Source organism: Echeneis naucrates, chromosome 16 (assembly GCF_900963305.1).
Source record: "Echeneis naucrates chromosome 16, fEcheNa1.1, whole genome shotgun sequence".
Lineage (NCBI taxonomy): Eukaryota > Metazoa > Chordata > Actinopteri > Carangiformes > Echeneidae > Echeneis > Echeneis naucrates.
The window spans coordinates 1,072,914-1,090,204 of NC_042526.1; the positions used below are offsets into that span (position 1 = coordinate 1,072,914).

Sequence of the window (17,291 nt, forward strand, 5' to 3'; positions counted from 1 at the left end):
GCAACAAGATTTAAGAATCTAAACTCAATGCAGAAAAAATTTAAATCAGACCACAATGGAGGTTTTCTACAACAAAAGCATTTGACAAATTAACAAAAGCTGCAACGACGAGCAACACAAAGACTTTCCTTCTTACCTTCTGCTGCGACATCTGCAGGTTTAAAAAGTTAATCCTGCTTTCATAGTGATGAATAAAAGACAAAGTTTAAAACATGAGCAGACAAAGTTTAGTTTCATTCAATAAATTAAGACAATTTAGTGCCATTTCCTTATGATGAATGTCTTCATTTATTCATTAAATAATGTTAATCAATAGTCATATGTGTAAATGCAAAAAAAAAAAAAACCCAAAATAAATTAGAACATTTGTCAGGATGTTTTTTTTTGTTTAAATGATCTTGAGAGCAAAAATGTATTTAACAGAATGATCTATCAATCTGACCAAGTTCACACTTTCGTGAGTAAAAATGAGCTTTTAAACAAGAAATGAGACACGTCCATGTTGGCGAGTAACTGAGTCAACATTTATTTTCTGAATATGTTAGCAGGACCTTAATTGTCTTCTAATATCTGAGGGAAAAAATCTGGAGGCTCCAATATAAACATTTCAGAAATACATAGATATGTTATTTAAAAAAATTACATCCCTACATAATGCATGCAAGTAACCGTTGGTGAAAACGCAGCAACTCAAAATAAATATTTCAGTCTTCAGCGTGAGTCAAATCACAAAATTCTGCAGACAGTCTGACAGCTGATGAATATCATTTCAAATATACTCTAAACAATAATGCAATTTTAATATAAATAGCTACTTTCATGCCTGCCGCTGACATGGAATAATGTCATGATTGTGTCATGTCATTACTTTTTTTGTTTATTTGAACTAACTTGCTGTTGATCTGCTGGAGTTCACTGTGATGTTCTGAAGATAGAGGCTACATTCATTACAGACTGCCAGAAACTTCATGTGCAATACCAACAATATTATTGGCTGTCTTATATTCAAAACGGCTATGAATTCAGACTTAAAATGGACCTTCTGGCTGGAAATTTGCACACGTTAATGTTTCTGAACCGGATCTTGTAGAAGAAGCTAACAAAATAGGCCGAGCTCAGTTCTGAATCATACGGGTTCATTTCAACATCAATCCTAATTTAACAGAATTGGATCATAACTCTAGTTATCCAGATGGTTAAAAGGTTTTGTGTTTTAAGAGGCATTTTTATCTATTTATTTATTTTTTATTGAAACATGCTGTTTTGAGCCAATTTGGAATAAACGTAGTAAAAATATAAACAGCTCTGTTGGCCTCTTTACAAAAATGGGCAGATTTTAGATTTTGCAGGGGTCAATAAAACACGTCTGACTCATGTGGAGTTTAGCCTTGAATGGAAATGCGTCACTTTTGATTTTGTTTTCAAAAAGGTGGACTGTAGTGTCTGTACAGTAGTTTTACCGATTTAATGAGGAAATGCTTGTGCTTTTTAATGCTTTAGATATCTGGTGCGTGAAATAGTGTTCAACCTGTCGACCCTCCCCAAATCTTCACAGAAGAAATTTTCTCTGAAAGTCAGCGCCTCACCAAAAAAGTTATCTCAACTTGGCACGGATTCAAATTCAAAGTAAAGATGCTGATATCAAACTTAGCATCACCGAATATCATCAACAAGCTGCCTTTCAAGCTTTTTGACCTAAAAACTAACAAACTGGACTTTAAAGCGCCACGAAACAGTTTAAACACTAAAAACGTCGTCTCTGATCAGCTCTACTCCTCCTTCAGCGTGCTCTTGGAGATGAAATGAAGTCCTTCCTCCTTCAGCCTGGCGAGCGCCGGCCCGTACAGCTCCTTCGTCATGGGCGTCACCAAACCCTTCGTACTGATTTCACCTGCAGAGAGACGAACGGCTCGGTAACATTATCCTCCATCCTCAACAGAAAATCTCTCCTGATGTTTACAGATCATCAGTTTCATGTCTGGTAAAGGAAATGATGAACGCTCCTCTGCCATCCTGACTACGCAGCGGAACAAGCAGGAACTGGCATGAAAACGTTGATTAACGTTCAAAAATAAACAAAAACTGTAATAATTATGAGAATAAACTGAGGTTTGTTGGTAAAAGCCAGCAGGAGGTGACAGCTGCTGGAGAACTCACTGTAGGCCATTTGGAGCGCAGCACAACGGTTACTCACCATCGAGGACCATGCGAGCTGCAATGGCTGCTGGGTATCCGACGGTCTTGGCCATGGCGGAGAACCCGTTGGGGTCTCCGTAGACCACCAGGCTGATGTGTTTGGTCTCCAGCTCGCCGGTCGGGTGGCGAAGCCCCACGTCGTTTCTCATGACGACCATGTCTCGCTCACTTCCATCTGACCACAGAACGGAAACAGCCTGGAGTTTATTTACTTCATTTACCCACAATGCCTTGCTGCACATGAACAATATCAATGGAAATACTGTAACAACGATTTTTCTATCAGATATTACTGAGCCGTAGAAATGAAGCTGTCAGTAATTATTTAACGGTGAATTTGATTACATCACAAAAGGTTTGTATACTTTGTTTCCTGCAGCTTCAATTCTTATTTATTAGTTTGTTTCAATTATAGATTTGCATGATAAACAATTAAAGCAGATAAACTGAAGGTAAAAACAGATTATGGATTTTAATTGAAGAGGTAATGATGACTGATGTCAAATGGCCCAGTTAGAATAATCATATAATAAATTACCTTCACTCATACTTTACACTTTTAAGGTTTGGATTCAGTTGAAACATTTTGAATGAAGTTCAGTTTGACTTTTAAAGCGCCCCCCACCCACAGTTCTCGATGTTATCTGAGTTTATTTCTTACTGAATGACAGTTTGGCTTCCAGATGTTTCGCCAGAGCAGCCAGAATGCTTTCAGCCTGAGGCACCGACTCATCGCTCAGCATCCCGAACCTGAACGCACAGAAACACACAAAAAAAAAAAGACTTTTTCCTCACAATAAAATAACCTTCACAAAGCTGCATTAGAAGCTTTGAAAGAAAATTACTCTGCTTGAACACCCCAGCGGCGCTGCAGCCTGCAGCCCACACATCCTTGGCTAAATCTAAAGAGATGAGCAGCTGCTTTTGTCAAAGCTTTGCTGGTGAATTGAATAAATGAACAACAAGTCATTCATTTTGAGCCGTGAGCACGTTGGCTTTTTACCCTTTTAAAGGCAGAGATAGAACGTTTCCAACAGTTCACCACCGGAGGAATTTACGTTTCAATGCTAGCGTGGCCCTCTTCCCTTCACCGCCGGCAGCAGCAGAACAATGACGGCACTGAGCCTTGGTCTGAAGACACCCTTGGAAAAAAGCTGATTTACTGTGGAGTGTGCTCGCTCCACTTCAGGCGCTCAGCGACGAGGGAAGTGAAAAGTGTGGAGGAGAGGAGCAGCTTTGGCCTTGCTCTCAGCCCGACATCCAACCGCGCTGTTGCTAACTTTGAAGAGTGGCAGACATCATCATCATCATCATTATCATCATCTCTCATCTTCCCCACACTCAGAGCTGAGCCAGACGCACAAAATGGACATCCAAAAAGAACTCGTGTTCAGACGGGTACCGAATAACCTGCTGCTGAAAAGAAGAACTGTCAACGCCATCGGCCAACCACAAAACGAAACCCAAACCAGCGGGCCAAAGGTCAGTTTTAGGGCAGGAAGTAGGGTCGGGTCAAAGTTAAAGCTGACTGACGACGTGGAGTCCAGCAGTGAAAAGTGAAACCACACATTTCTGTGAATTTTACTCGTGATAAATAAATAAATATATTGGTTTGAACATTCGTGTGTTGTGTTGTTCTTGGAGAAGAGACCAACGCTTGTTTTTTGTTTTTTGTTTGGTTCACCCCCCCCCTCCAATGCCTGCTTGCCTGTCTCTCTCTCTCTCTCTCTCTCAACCCAACCGGTCGAGGCAGATGGCTGACCCCCCTGAGCCTGGTTCTGCTCGAGGTTTCTGCCTCTTAAAGGAAGTTTTTCCTGCTCATCTGGGGATCTGTTGGGTCTCTTTAAATAAATTTATAAAGAGTTTGGTCTAGACCTGCTCTATATGTAAAGTGCCTTGATGTAACTTTGTTATGATTTGGCGCTATACAAATAAATCTGATTTGATTTGATTTGATTTATCTTTGAAGTTCCTGAAGTCATAACGCTTCACAGTAAAAGATTCGGCGTCACCACACAATCTCTGACAGACGTTTGACGGAGTCATCTTTGGTCTCTCACCATTTCAGCGTGTCCATCCTGAAGTCGTCCTTCCCGATCTGCTCGTACACGGCTTCTTCAAAGGCATCATGGGAAACTGAGGAGGACAATCCCATCTGCTTACAGAGAAGTTCTCTCTGCACAGATGAGGAAACAGAATGGTTTATTCTTTCTAGACCAACAAATCCCGTTCCTCTTTTTATGTACAATACAATAAAGCTTATTCATCCATGAAGGCAATTTGGTTAAAACAAGCAGGCAGACAAAGAACAATGTCAGTGGAGTGAAAGGCAGAAAGGCAGTGCAAACCTTTTTATGGGCTTCAAGGTGATTTATACATTTTTCTTCGTTGCCTGTGTCCAGTTTTTTATTTTTTATTTTAAAGTCATCAAGTGTTCTCAGAGACGAGGGTTAGGATTTAAAAATAAATAAATAAAGTCAGTCTTCATCTTTTCATTTCATCAGTGTCTCTCATCTCAGTGGGATAAAGGACGACAAACGCCGTGTGCTGCGAACGCTCATCAATGTCAGAAACCTTCGGCTCAGCGCAGCCTTGATGTTTACAAGCAGCTATTGACAGTAATAGACTCTTCCACAGTCCGACGCCTCGAGTGGAAGAGTTGCAAAAACAGCTCGTTTTGTAAACCAGAATGAGAGATGGGAGCCTGAAGTGGGAGGCACAGCTCAGGTTCAGCCTTTCAGCTGTTTGTTCACCCCCTCCAGCAGAGGTTCTTACCCAGGAGACGGGAGACGAAGTGGGCTGCAGGATGGGACAAGGATCGCTGTTTATCAGACCCAGTTTGACAAAACCACTCATGGCCTTGGTGAAGCCCTGCAGGACGGAACGAGAGCGTCGTCATAATCAACACAGGAAGTACCACTGTACAAACTGTCGAAACAGAAATTCAGTCTGAATCTGAGGAAATCTAATCAGCTCCTTCAGTCCACTTTAAGAAACAGACCTGGTCCCGGTGCAGCAGGTGGCACGGCGGACTTTACCTTGAAGCGCAGGGTTCCTCTGATCAGCGTGTGTGCGCTCTGGATGCCGTATGACTCTGCGTACTTTGTGCTGTCGCGGTTGGGAAATCCCTCCAGGTTGAACCCAGGAAAGAAGTCCATAGATGAGGCGCAGTCCATCAGAGTCCCTCCGGCCGGGATGCTCACCACCTGCAGGAAGTCGCAAACGCAAACAGATTCGAGGTTTGCTCTTCTGAGAATACGTTGATGGGGTGGTCATTAACTGATCCTTCGGGGCTCCTGTACCTGGTCATCTCTGAGGAAGATGGCGGGGCTGATGGTGTTGAGGAGGACGCCGTACGGACTCCAGCTGAACTTGTAGCGAAGAGGATTGTCTGAACATTCAGGAGCAGGAAGACCGCCACAGAACGAACTGTAGGACTCCACCTGAGCCGGATCAACAGCCAATATTCATATTTCAGCTGAACTCTTAAGAAAAGTCTTTATGTTAAAAAGGTGCTGAAACCTCAGAGGAAAGTTTTTCCACTCAGCTGGGATACAAATGGAAAACAAACAGGGACACGATGAATAAATGTCCAACTAAAGAGTTCAAAAGTGTCAAAGAAGAAAAACACACACATCAGCTCACGCCTGTTTCTGGATTCTGTGTGAAATTCAGCACATGTGGGCTCACACTCGTGGATCAATACAACAATCCACACACAGACACACACAGGCACAATCAGAGTGTGTGTCTGACTCACAGTGCAGCCGTCAGCTTTGGCCTGGTCGATACACTCCATGGCCAACATGTGGTCGATACCCGGATCCAGGCCCATCTCATTCACTATGGTGATTCCTGCCTCCTCCGCACTGAAGGGGGGGGGGGGACAGTGAGAGAGAGAGGGAGGGAGAGAGACAGTGAGAGAGAGACGGTGAGAGGGGGGAGAGAGAGAGGGAGAGAGACAGTGAGGGGGGGGAGGGAGAGAGAGAGAGACAGTGAGAGGGGGGAGAGAGAGAGAGAGAGAGACAGTGAGAGAGAGGGGGCGAGAGAGAGAGAGAGAGACATTGAGAGGGGGGGAGAGAGAGAGGGAGAGAGACAGTGAGAGGGGGGGAGAGAGAGAGAGAGAGAGAGAGGGGGGAGAGAGAGAGAGGAAGAGAGACAGTGGGGGGGAGAGAGAGAGAGAGAGAGAGAGAGAGAGAGAGGAGGGAGAGAGAGAGGGGAGGGAGAGAGAGAGAGAGAGGGAGGAGAGAGGAGGAGAGAGAGGGGGCGAGAGAGAGAGAGAGACATTGAGGGGGGGGAGAGAGAGAGGGAGAGAGACAGTGAGAGGGGGGAGAGAGAGAGAGAGAGAGAGAGAGGGGGGGGAGAGAGAGAGGGAGAGAGACAGTGAGGGGGGGGAGGGAGAGAGAGAGAGACAGTGAGAGGGGGGAGAGAGAGAGAGAGAGACAGTGAGAGAGAGGGGGCGAGAGAGAGAGAGAGAGACATTGAGAGGGGGGGAGAGAGAGAGGGAGACAGTGAGGGGGGGGGGGGGGAGAGAGAGGGAGAGAGACAGTGAGAGAGAGGGGGCGAGAGAGAGAGAGAGGGGGGGGGGAGACAGACAGACAGACACACACTTTATGTTACAATAAAAAAATTTAAATTTCTGGATTTAAAGTCAATTTTAGAAAAAGAACATGTAATTTTCCTTTTCAGAGGCTTAAACGTCTCTCACACACACACACACACACACACACTTAAGACTTAACTTATCATTTACAGTTTTTTTTTTTTTTTTCCAACCTTTGTTCAAATTTGAAAAAAAAAAATCTGGATGTTTTTATGAATTAAGGTCAATGATTTCTAAAGAAAATTTAACATTTAATGACATTTTCAGCTTCAAGGTGAGGTTTTCTTATGCAGAGCTGTCTGACATGAGCAGTTCAAAGTGTTTTACAGAGACATGAAAATACCTGAAGTGTTAAGGCCTTTGGTTTTAATAGTTACAGCTATGAGTCAGAAAAAAACTATTTACATGTCTGGTCCAAAAAAATAACTTTAAGAGGATGTGGCCTCTGGATTATCAGCAAGTTAAAGCCAGAGTCCGCCACATTTTGGAGTTTATATACATTCTTATTTTGAATAAATCTCATTTTCTGAACAGAAACAATTCAGAAACTTTTCCGGTTCTTTTTCCGAAGTTAAAACTGAACTCATGTTAGCTACCATCACTGATTTGAATAATAGATAAAGCCGGGTTGTGATGAATGTGGGATGAACCGTATCGTTATCTGTCACCTGCTCTGCAGCTCCTTCATGGCCACGCTCAGGTAGCTCGCCGTCACCATGTTCACTTTCCTGTTGATGCAGTGTTTAGCAATGAGCGGGTGAAAGGAGTACGGCAGGATGCTGAGGAGCAGAAGGAGGGAGCAGAGGTCAGTAGGAAAGGTCATCGAGCCACCAGGTTCTGCCTACTTTTGTGGGCAGGGCAAAAAACCCCTCCCTAAAAATAACTAAGCTTTAACATAAAACACGCTCCTCTCAGAGTTAAAGCTTTCTGTTGCCACCCTGCTTCAACATAAACTGCACCTGATGACCAGGTCGTGGTCTTTGATCAGGGAGTCCAGGTGTCCTTCCTGGCTGCTGGCGTCCAGCATGACGGGGATGGTGTTTGGATATTTGGCTGCCAGCTCCTCCGCCTGCCTCAGCAGCACTGACGCTGAATGACAAACACAAACAGACATTTGGTGTTCTGATGGCGAAGAACTCGATGAAAGGTCCAGCAGGATAAACCTCCACGTCACAAAGAGACATTCTGGTCTCTGAGTTGTGTTCACATTAAGTTTTTTTTTGGTTTATTAAATCTGGCTATCTGGAACCCGTTCTGAATCTTACTGGCTTCAAACAGAAAACTCTCGAACGTATTTAACTATAAATGTAGAAGTTAGTGAAACCAACTCACCCACAGTCACCTGGGTCTTCTCATCGCGGGTCAGATACTCAACGACGGGCCCGGAGACGTATCCCGAGCCCAGCAGCAGGACTCTCCTCACCCCGGACTTCTTCATGATCTGAGCCTTTTCCCTGAACCACAGAGACGCTGAGTTGGAGGTTTAAAATGGATAAACAGTTTCCATCTGAAGTTAAATCCTGAACTGGACAGGAAGTCAGGATGTTCATCACAGAGGTGCGTTTAAAAAAACGACAGTGATGTCTTCAGTCGTTACTTTATCATGTGTGAGCAGTGATAAGAGAAAATCAAGAGCATCTCCACAGAATCAAGGAAAAGATGGAAAACAGAGGAAATAAAGGGATATAGTCTGATAAAACAACTAAACATGCTTAAAAGATAAAGAAAAGAAAATTTTGTGATGATTTTTTTACATCCATGAGAAATTTATGTTATAAACAATTAATATCCAGTTATTATTATTGTTTTAAATATTCAACTCTCAGATTTTATCATTATTCAACAACAACAACGAATGCTTAGCAGTAGTAAAAATATTATATTAAGTTTTTCCACATTCTGATTTCAAATCAATTAATTTCCATGTTTAGTTGTAAAACTGCTACGAAGCTCAACTCTCATTAATAAATACTTTGAATATTAAAACTAGCATCACTTCATTAAATAGCTCATCCTACACTTTTTGGTGGAATACATTTAGATTTTTTATGCTTTACATTTATAACCAACGTGTATATCAACTCTACTTACATTGTAGATTGTTTCAATGACATTTTCTCTCACTCTTAAAAGTTGTAGTTTATATCCAATACAGAGGTTTTATTTGTTTGTGTGTGTAACCACAGTGAGAGCGAATGTCGTGTGTGTGCAGCAGCTCTTAATTAAACTGAGGTCTTCTCCGAACGAATGGGTCCAGTTAAAAAGTGTGATGTTGCACGCTGGATTATCTCAACACCACAACAACAATAACTCCATAATAGGGGCATCACCCTGAGTGACCTGTGGCATTAATACCACCCCGCCCCGCCCCAAATCCCCCAGGAGTCGGACCCCTGGACTCGTTATCTTTGGCCTAATTGGATGCGCCACTGCACACATGCACGAGCCACAGCGGGACTGACGGCCGGTCTGCCCGGCTCCCAGCTTCATTTTGTTAATTAAAAACAAAAGAAAAAGAAAAGAGAGACGTTCCCTCAGGAGGACTCCTCCCTCACTTTACATATTTTAAGGTCATAAGGATTAAGATTTGGTGGCTTGTCTGGAGAACAAAAAAAAAAAAAAGATACTGGGGATCAATTAGGAAGACTCATTTTCGAGGTGGCCTAAATATGAGCGAGGAGAACGCCACAGTGAAAACCACTGAGGCTCGACTCAGCTGCACCGAACGCTGAGTTAATGATCTACAGAAACAAACATCAGTTCAATGTATTCCAGAAGCTCATTAAAATGTCTGACGCTGCAGATCATCTGAAACGTGTAACCAATCTACAGAATTTAGAAATGAATTCAAGCTCAGGATTTCAGGATTTAAAATATGAAAACTCAAACATAAACAGGACGATGGAGAGGATTTTGAATGAATGATGATCGTGGAGAGAAGAGAAGAGAAGATTGAATTCATGTTTTGGTGTCCAGTCCAGAAGGAGATCCAGGATCTGAGTCAGCCAAAAACAGCTGTTATTCTAACGTTAGCTAAAAAAGCCAACATTAACTGGATGTTTAATAAAAAGTTACAATTATTTGCATCTATCTGGATTTTATTTTACAGTGGAACCGGCTGCAGTCAGTTCTTCATCTGGTCAGAGGTAGAAACTGCCAGATTCTCCCTGTTTTGTTGATGGAGGCTGACAGTTTCCACCTGGTTTAAGTCTTTATGCTATGATAAAGATAAACTAAGCTGAACGCGTTCTGGACTGCACGATGAAACTGACATCATTCCTCTAAACCGACTCTCAAACAGTTTAAACTTAAACAAACAAAATAATAATATTAATAACTACATGGCTGGAGGAGTGGAAACAGAAGGGGAGGATGGCGGACGGGTTTTTTGTGTGTGTGTATAAAGAGAGAAGAAGAAAAAAGTTTCTACCCCTCGCAGGGAAACTCCAACATCGGAGGGCGGTTGGCTAGCAGCGGGCTTTTTTTTTTTTTTTTTTTTACACGCTACCCATGCAAGCTGTTAATGCGGAGGCAGGTTGGCACAGTGAACACCAGAGGGCAGCGCTGTGCTGGAGGCTAAAACAACAAACTGCTGAGCTAAAAGAAGGGTCAGGGAGGGAAAAGAGCAGAAACAGGAAACTTACTGCACTTTAAAAAGGAGCTAACGTTAGCGTTACCAAGCTGACACCAAGCACTTCATCGTTACATTTCCAAAAGAAGAGGTTAAAACAGGCAGATTGGATGCTGCACTGACTCAGTATCGGAAAATAGCCAACTGGTTACCAAGCTAACACAGCAAAACACATAAAAGCAAAACAAGAGCGCTGTTTTTCCACCTGTGAGGAAAACTCCTGCTAAGGAATGAATTCAGCTGAGGACTGATGCTAGCATTAGCGATAAAAGTACATTTAACTTGGTTAATAAGCTGCCGTTAGCTGTGATTATGAAGCATTCCAGTCTAGATGGCTAAAGCAAAAGGTGAGCTACATTAGCACAGAGTTTAAATGTTACCTGTCTCGTAACCTTTACAAATGTTATCCACTGGCTGGTTGCATTAACTCGCAGACAGAACAGGGGCCACAGTAACGTATGTTTTTTTTCATGAATATTTCAGAAATATGCTGAAATAATCAAACATCTTCCAAACGCTCAGAGTAAACAGATCCTGTCTTACCTTCTCTCTCGAAGCTTTTCGATGTATTCAAACTTTGGCGTGAGAACTCCGTTTGAGGTGATGACGGCCTTCGGGAAGAGAGAAAATTAAAAAGTGAGGCAAACAAACACGATACACAAAAATATTTATTCTGTGACCAAAGTGGCATTACTCACGTCTCTGACTTGCGGGGTGAAATCCTCCTCCTCCAAGGGTCTGGTGGCATCTGAAGCCAGCTGAAGGCAACAAAACATTAAATTTACAGACCAACAACCTGGAAATGAGACGAGTCCGGTCTGTTCACCACGCAGTACCCGCCACAAACTTCTCCCACCAACAGCAAACTCAGTCAGGTTTAAGAAACCGAAAGCAGCACGGAGAATGGGCAGAGCCCACAGCGGTTCCACACTCACCCAACAACCCAGAAGTCTTACCATCTCCCATATGTACGGGAACAGCCGGTCTCCGAAGTACTCTGTGGCCTCGATGGGGAGCTGAGCCGGAAGGTTGTCGATGGAGCACATGAGGATCCCGTTTCCCTCCACACTGACGGGACCAGATGAAACCAAACAAACAGATCAGTTAGATTTAACAGCAATTACGTTCAGTTGGCAATTTAATTTTATGATCTTAAATAATACCACAAATTACTTTTCATGGAGGAAAAACTATTTAGGCCGATCAATAATCTTTATAATCCATCATCTGGCCGTGATGCCATCACGCCTCACGAAGCTTCTCCAGCTGATCTGTGCTGCAGACTTTCCTTCACACTGACTGTTTTTCACGGCTCTCTCTGGAGCGTTTGGATCGTACCTGTCATGATCGACGTGCTGGTCGGCGTCGTACATACAGAACGGCTTGTCGATGGTGGTGCACTCGTTCATGAACTCTATAGAGCCGCCGGTGTCAGCCGATATGTCGCAGATGGCGAGCAGCCTGTAGGTAGGGGAGAGAGAGGGAGAAGGGGGACGTTACGAGAGGCTGAGCAATCCCTTCTGTTCACTTGGCTCAAGATAATCATGTGACCTGCTGTCACAAGACTCATTTGCAAAAGTATGACCACAAATGTCCAAAGTTTATTCTGTATTGTCTGCTGACGTATCACAAAGGTCCCGAAAAGAGGTAATATAAATATAAATGATGTCCCCGCAGGTCACTCTTACTTGTGCGGCAGCTGTGGCGAGCCCGCGCTGTCTGCCAACTGGGTTTTGGACGGCCTCATCAGCCTCTGGGCGTCCAACCGCCGGAGGAGTCGAGGGGTGTGGGGGTCCCAGTAGATGCCGTTGATCAGACAGGTTGTGTACGGCGCCACCTGCGGTTCAAATGACACAACACGTTCACCATGACGACGCTGTCGGAGCACAGTTAATGAATCACAACCCCCGAATTCCATATTTAGACTCAAACGTTTAAAAGACAAAAACAGGACAGGAGACAAGACGAAAACTAATTGCAGGTTTTTTTTCATAACAAGAAAAAAATGTCTGCCAAGACAAACAGAAAGGGTGAGAGAGTAAAATATAAAATTGCAAAGATAAAAGACTTAAAAAAAGGACAGACAAGAAGGAGGAAGCTGCTGAGAGAAAGTAAAACAATGATTTCTCTTTAGAAAAAGTAAAATGTAATTTTTTTATTTATTTATTTTAGTTTCTTCTCATCGTACTGAAGTCATCAAGGAGCACGATGTTTAAGTTTGATGTGTAAAACAAGCAAAAACTTTTCTTTCTTCTTTCAGGTTTTCCTATCAAATGAACCTTTATTGACTAAACTGTTGACCCTTTAATGCTGCAACTGTCTGGCCAGAGGACAAAGCCTCAGAGTGACTGATAGCAGCAGGTGTCGTGGAGGGGAGGGGGGGTTGAACAACCCACGTGAAGTCACCTGACGGTTTCTGAGCTGCTGTTCTGAAGCCTCAAAAAAGAAAAAAAAATTCTACTGAACTGATAAAATCAAGGGACAGGTTGGGACATTTTCCCATAGATTTCAATAATAATTTCTTTTAATAGCCCTCTGCTGCTCAGTAGATATCGAGCAGGTTTAATGCACATCATCTGCACTGGCTTCACTTCACACAGTCTACGGGACTCACGCTGGTCCTGAAGTTGGAGGTGTACAGCTCCGGGTGGATCTCGTACTCCATTGGGTCATAGACGCCGTCGCTCTTCCTCATCAGGTGATGGTGTCGGCTCAGGACCGTGGCGTAAACTTTGGTCATTTCTGAGGAGAAAAAAAAAAAAAAAAGAGAGAGAAACAACTTCAGATTGGAAATGAATGAGTGAATGAATCAATAAATGGATGGATGAATGGTTTTGTTAATCCCAAAGAGACTCTGCTGCAGCAGCCACTTCACATAGATTACAAAAACAAGGTCACACACACACACAACGTTCCACATTTTTGTAGACTTTGCATTGGATGCTTAACACGTGGTTGCCATGGTTACTGGCAGACGCACAGGAGCGTTAAAGCTGTTAACGCAACTTAAACAAAAGTCCACATGTCGGTTTGTCTCTCTGAAGTGTGTCAGTTTTTCTGATTAATCCCAAATCTGCTTCCATCAGACCTCATCCGACCGGTTCTGGTCTTCAGGTTCAGAGGCGGACCAGCGGACTGACCTACCTCCACTCTCAGACACCTCCTTCAGCTCGTGAGGTTCAACATATTCAACAGGAAGCTCATTGATGATGTCTTGGGCTCCCTGTGTGGAGGAAGGACGTCCCATCAGAGAGTCTCAGGGCAAACAGTGCAGTTTTGAGTTTGTGCGTTTTATCTCCTCCTACCTTGGAGACATTTCCCGTTCCAGTGAAACAAAACGTGACGGGCCCAATGGATTTTGGCATTAGCCCCATGGAAATCTCATACCCACAATCCCTCACTGCCTGAATGGCCTGGCTGACATTCCTGTAGTTGTGAGCCATGCCGATGTGCTGCAGAGCCGGGGGGGAGGGGCACATCAGGACCAGCTCAGATTTAAGACCAAAATAACAGATGTGACTTTGAAATGAATGAAAATGTTTCTCTCACCATGAAGGGAGTGTGGTGACCGAGAGCCAGGAAGCGAAGTCCCAGTCCGTGCAAGATATTAATCATTCCTTCAAGTAAAAAAAATATAATTTAATAAATATCAATAATAATAAGAGAAAAATTCTGATTTTTTTAAAGAAAGATATTCTAAAAATATCTAAAAAAGGTCTTCACAAACATGTTCATGAAGCCTCCTACCAAAAAAAAAGGCAGGAAATTGAAATTTTTGAAAAAACAAAAAATTTTATTAAAATGTAGGGAAAAAAAAATGATGAAGGGTCTGAAAGTTTTTATATACATTTCTGACAGAAAAAAAGACAAGTTAAATGTCTACAAAGTTTGTGTAAAATGAGCAACTGTGTTAAATATCTGCAAAAAAAATCGTGTTGAACTCTGCAATAGTGTTTGAAAAATATTCACGAGCTGTCTAAAATGTCTCTATACACAGAATAAAATGCTTAGAATGTCCAAAAGGTATTGAACATACTGAGATGTTGACCTGTGCTGAAGCCTCACTGACATCCCACTTTGTGTCACTTCAAAAAAAAAAAGTCTGACTCAACAGCGTGAGGTCCAACTGGACTGATGAAATGATAAAAGGTTCAGTTTATTGCAACATCAAACAGAACAATGTTTGATGTAACTCTCGTATGTTCCCCCGTTGCATCTGTTTCCCAACAGCTGCCGTACTCACACTCTTTCACAACAGTCCCAGAACTTTCATCCTCACCTGCGACACCGGCCCACTGACCAAACGCCACGATCCGGTAGCCGTTAGCGTCGACCATCTTCTCATAGTCGATCAGACGTACCTCCTGAGAGGATGAGAAGTTTGAGTTGAATCCATGAAGACACAACAAAGACAGAAAAGTGTCAAAATATCCAATAACAGTTCTTGAGTTTGGGCCAAAAACTAAGTGACCTTTAACCCCTGGCTACCAAATTTTAATCAATTTGCCATTGATCATGACCTTCCCTCTGAGTGTGAGGTCACGGTGATTTCGCTCTTTTGGCTGTTCATCCTCCAGCTCAAGGGAAGCAAAAAATAACAGGGCTGCTGTTTTGCAGCCTGCAGTCATTCATTAAACTTCGGACGAAAAGCAGCTTCAGAAAGTCGAGAGTTGGGAAGAACTCTGACGTCTGACCTGCAGCATGAACATGTGTGTTTACAGTGAAGGATAGAAAAGGTCTACTATTAACAGACTTGCCTGCAATCAGTTTGAGCCCCAACTGTGACTTTGCACGGATAACGGAAAGCGGCACCAACTGACTTAATATATATGTTGGCCATTTTTTAGATCATTTCCGTGCCAAGAATCGAAATGAACTCTGAATTTGCACCAACGTTTTGTTTTACCCGCTTCTACTGACGTGTGGACGTGCACGTTTTTTCTGAAATTATTTTTCACTTTTAACCTCATGGTTTGGATTTCTGTCCTCCAGCTATTTGAAGTCATTGCAAACGTCACCTCTTTGGCGCCTTGTGGTATGTATTTGAGTTTGGTCAATAAATGAGCTTGATTTGACTTGTTTTTCAAATGCAACCTTGGCGATGACCATTAAAATATGGTTACTGATGTTGGTAAACAGTGACCTTTCTAATATACTTGTACAGGTCAGAGGTCAGGAGCCCTGACAAAGTCAAGTCTTCTCACCTTCTTCAGCAAGTCATCCAAGAGCGCCATGTTTGCCTCCTGAGCCTTGATCGTGTGGGAGAAGAAAGCATACGTTTTTCTGGCAATGACTTTCTCCTCCGGCAGCCCCTTCACTCCGATGATTAGCGACGCCTCTGAAATGTCTTCCCGGATGACGGCCCCAGCCTTCATGTAGTACTGAAACCAGATCCCTGACTTAGTCCACCAGCAGAAACACAACAGGGACGGAGAGCGAATAACAATCATCAGCGTCTCACCTTCTCATGGATCGCTCTGCGGTTGGATGGCTGGACGAGGACTTTGACGCCGGCGTTGGTGAGCTCTTTGACGTGGCGAGGGGCCAGTGGCGCCCTCCTCTCCCAAGGGTTGATGTCCTCACGGCGGATGGCCATGACGGCCCTGTGGTGCTCATGACGCCGCTGGCCTGCGAAGGAACTTCCCACCTGCCTACCTTGGTGACCGAGGACTCTGAACATGACTCCAGCCGCCCTGCTACGGGGAAACAAGACGGAGCCGCAGACTGTTGAGAAGAAACTACAAAGCTCAACCAGGACGAGAGAAATCAGGAAAATGTGTCTTTGCACCTTCGACCTTTGTGATTCAGCTGAATGGAAATGATGTGCCGCTTAATCGTCTCATAATCAAGTTAATCAGCAATTATGCAATAAGAAATAATTGCTTGAATGAAAAACTTTCTGTCGCTCAGCTGTTTCACCTCGAATCAAGAGGTCAGAGGTCAGAGGTCAAGCTCAGTTTGCTGCTGGGGGAGCGATTTAGACGGACCAGAAAAAATGCAACAAAAACACCAAATCACTGAAGTCCCATGAGATTTTAACCACATTTTTCTGACTGTACCTGCGCAGAAACACCCCCCAACTAAAACCCTGTACAGATGAAATAATAATAAGTAAAGTCAGGCTTACACTCAGGTATCAAATATTATATCTGAATAATAATCATCTGAATGCAACCAGAAAAATGATCTAAAGGCTCCTGGGCTAATTTTAATTCGTTGAAGGAACTCCACCTAACTGCACGGAAAAATTCAACATTTAACAGAGCAGATATTCTGAATTAATTTTAATATGAGACAACATTACAACCGAATGGTTTGAAATCAACAGGAAATCGGAAGGTGTGTTATTTTATTCCAGTTTTAACCCCAGGAGAGAAAGAGACGGATATAAAAGATGTTTTTCTGGCTGGCGGTGGCGGTGAGGACTCACCTTGTCTGGCCGGTTTGTGCTCTCAACACGCCGGTTCAGGACGCACAAATGTGGCGACGCTTCTGTGAAGAACACCGGAGAGTCAGCCGGAGGTGAGGCCCGGACACTTCCGCTTCCGGCCACGGCTTCAAAATAAAACCACGCACTCCGCGCTTATTTCACCGTAGAAGAAGAAGAAGGCTTTAAAAGGCAGCAGCGACGATCTTCATTATTTAAAAAAAAATAAATAAAATAGAAATATCAATAATACAGGACAATAGAACACTGAATACAATAGACACAAAAAGGTTCAAACATTTTTTAGCATTTGGCTGTAATTGATTTTTAGAACCTCCAACAGCATTTCTCATGATCAGTGATAATAAAGTTATCTAATATAATATCATCTAATATTTTATTATATGATATATTTTTCTACTTTATCTTATCTT

General features: G+C 43.1%; 1 protein-coding gene across 2 annotated transcripts; it reads right to left on the reverse strand.

The window, feature by feature from the left end:
• Positions 1-358: 358 nt before the first annotated feature.
• Positions 359-16,940, reverse strand: aass (aminoadipate-semialdehyde synthase). Of its 2 annotated transcripts, none has more exons than XM_029522724.1 (24): positions 16,861-16,940; positions 15,892-16,126; positions 15,635-15,811; positions 14,710-14,794; positions 13,980-14,047; positions 13,736-13,882; positions 13,575-13,653; positions 13,045-13,172; positions 12,119-12,267; positions 11,769-11,891; positions 11,387-11,498; positions 11,129-11,188; positions 10,974-11,041; positions 8,132-8,253; positions 7,759-7,888; positions 7,468-7,578; positions 5,957-6,065; positions 5,499-5,639; positions 5,235-5,402; positions 4,972-5,067; positions 4,257-4,372; positions 2,858-2,946; positions 2,195-2,371; positions 359-1,891 (listed from the first exon to the last, which is right to left on the reverse strand). In XM_029522724.1, exons 2-24 carry the CDS (start codon positions 16,108-16,110, stop codon positions 1,770-1,772), a joined length of 2,796 nt encoding a protein of 931 aa, XP_029378584.1. In that variant the 5' UTR covers positions 16,111-16,126; positions 16,861-16,940; the 3' UTR covers positions 359-1,769. The 2 variants fall into 2 exon arrangements, with proteins under 2 accessions (XP_029378584.1, XP_029378585.1); XM_029522725.1 differs by having other exon boundaries at positions 15,892-16,123; positions 16,861-16,917.
• Positions 16,941-17,291: the final 351 nt, after the last annotated feature.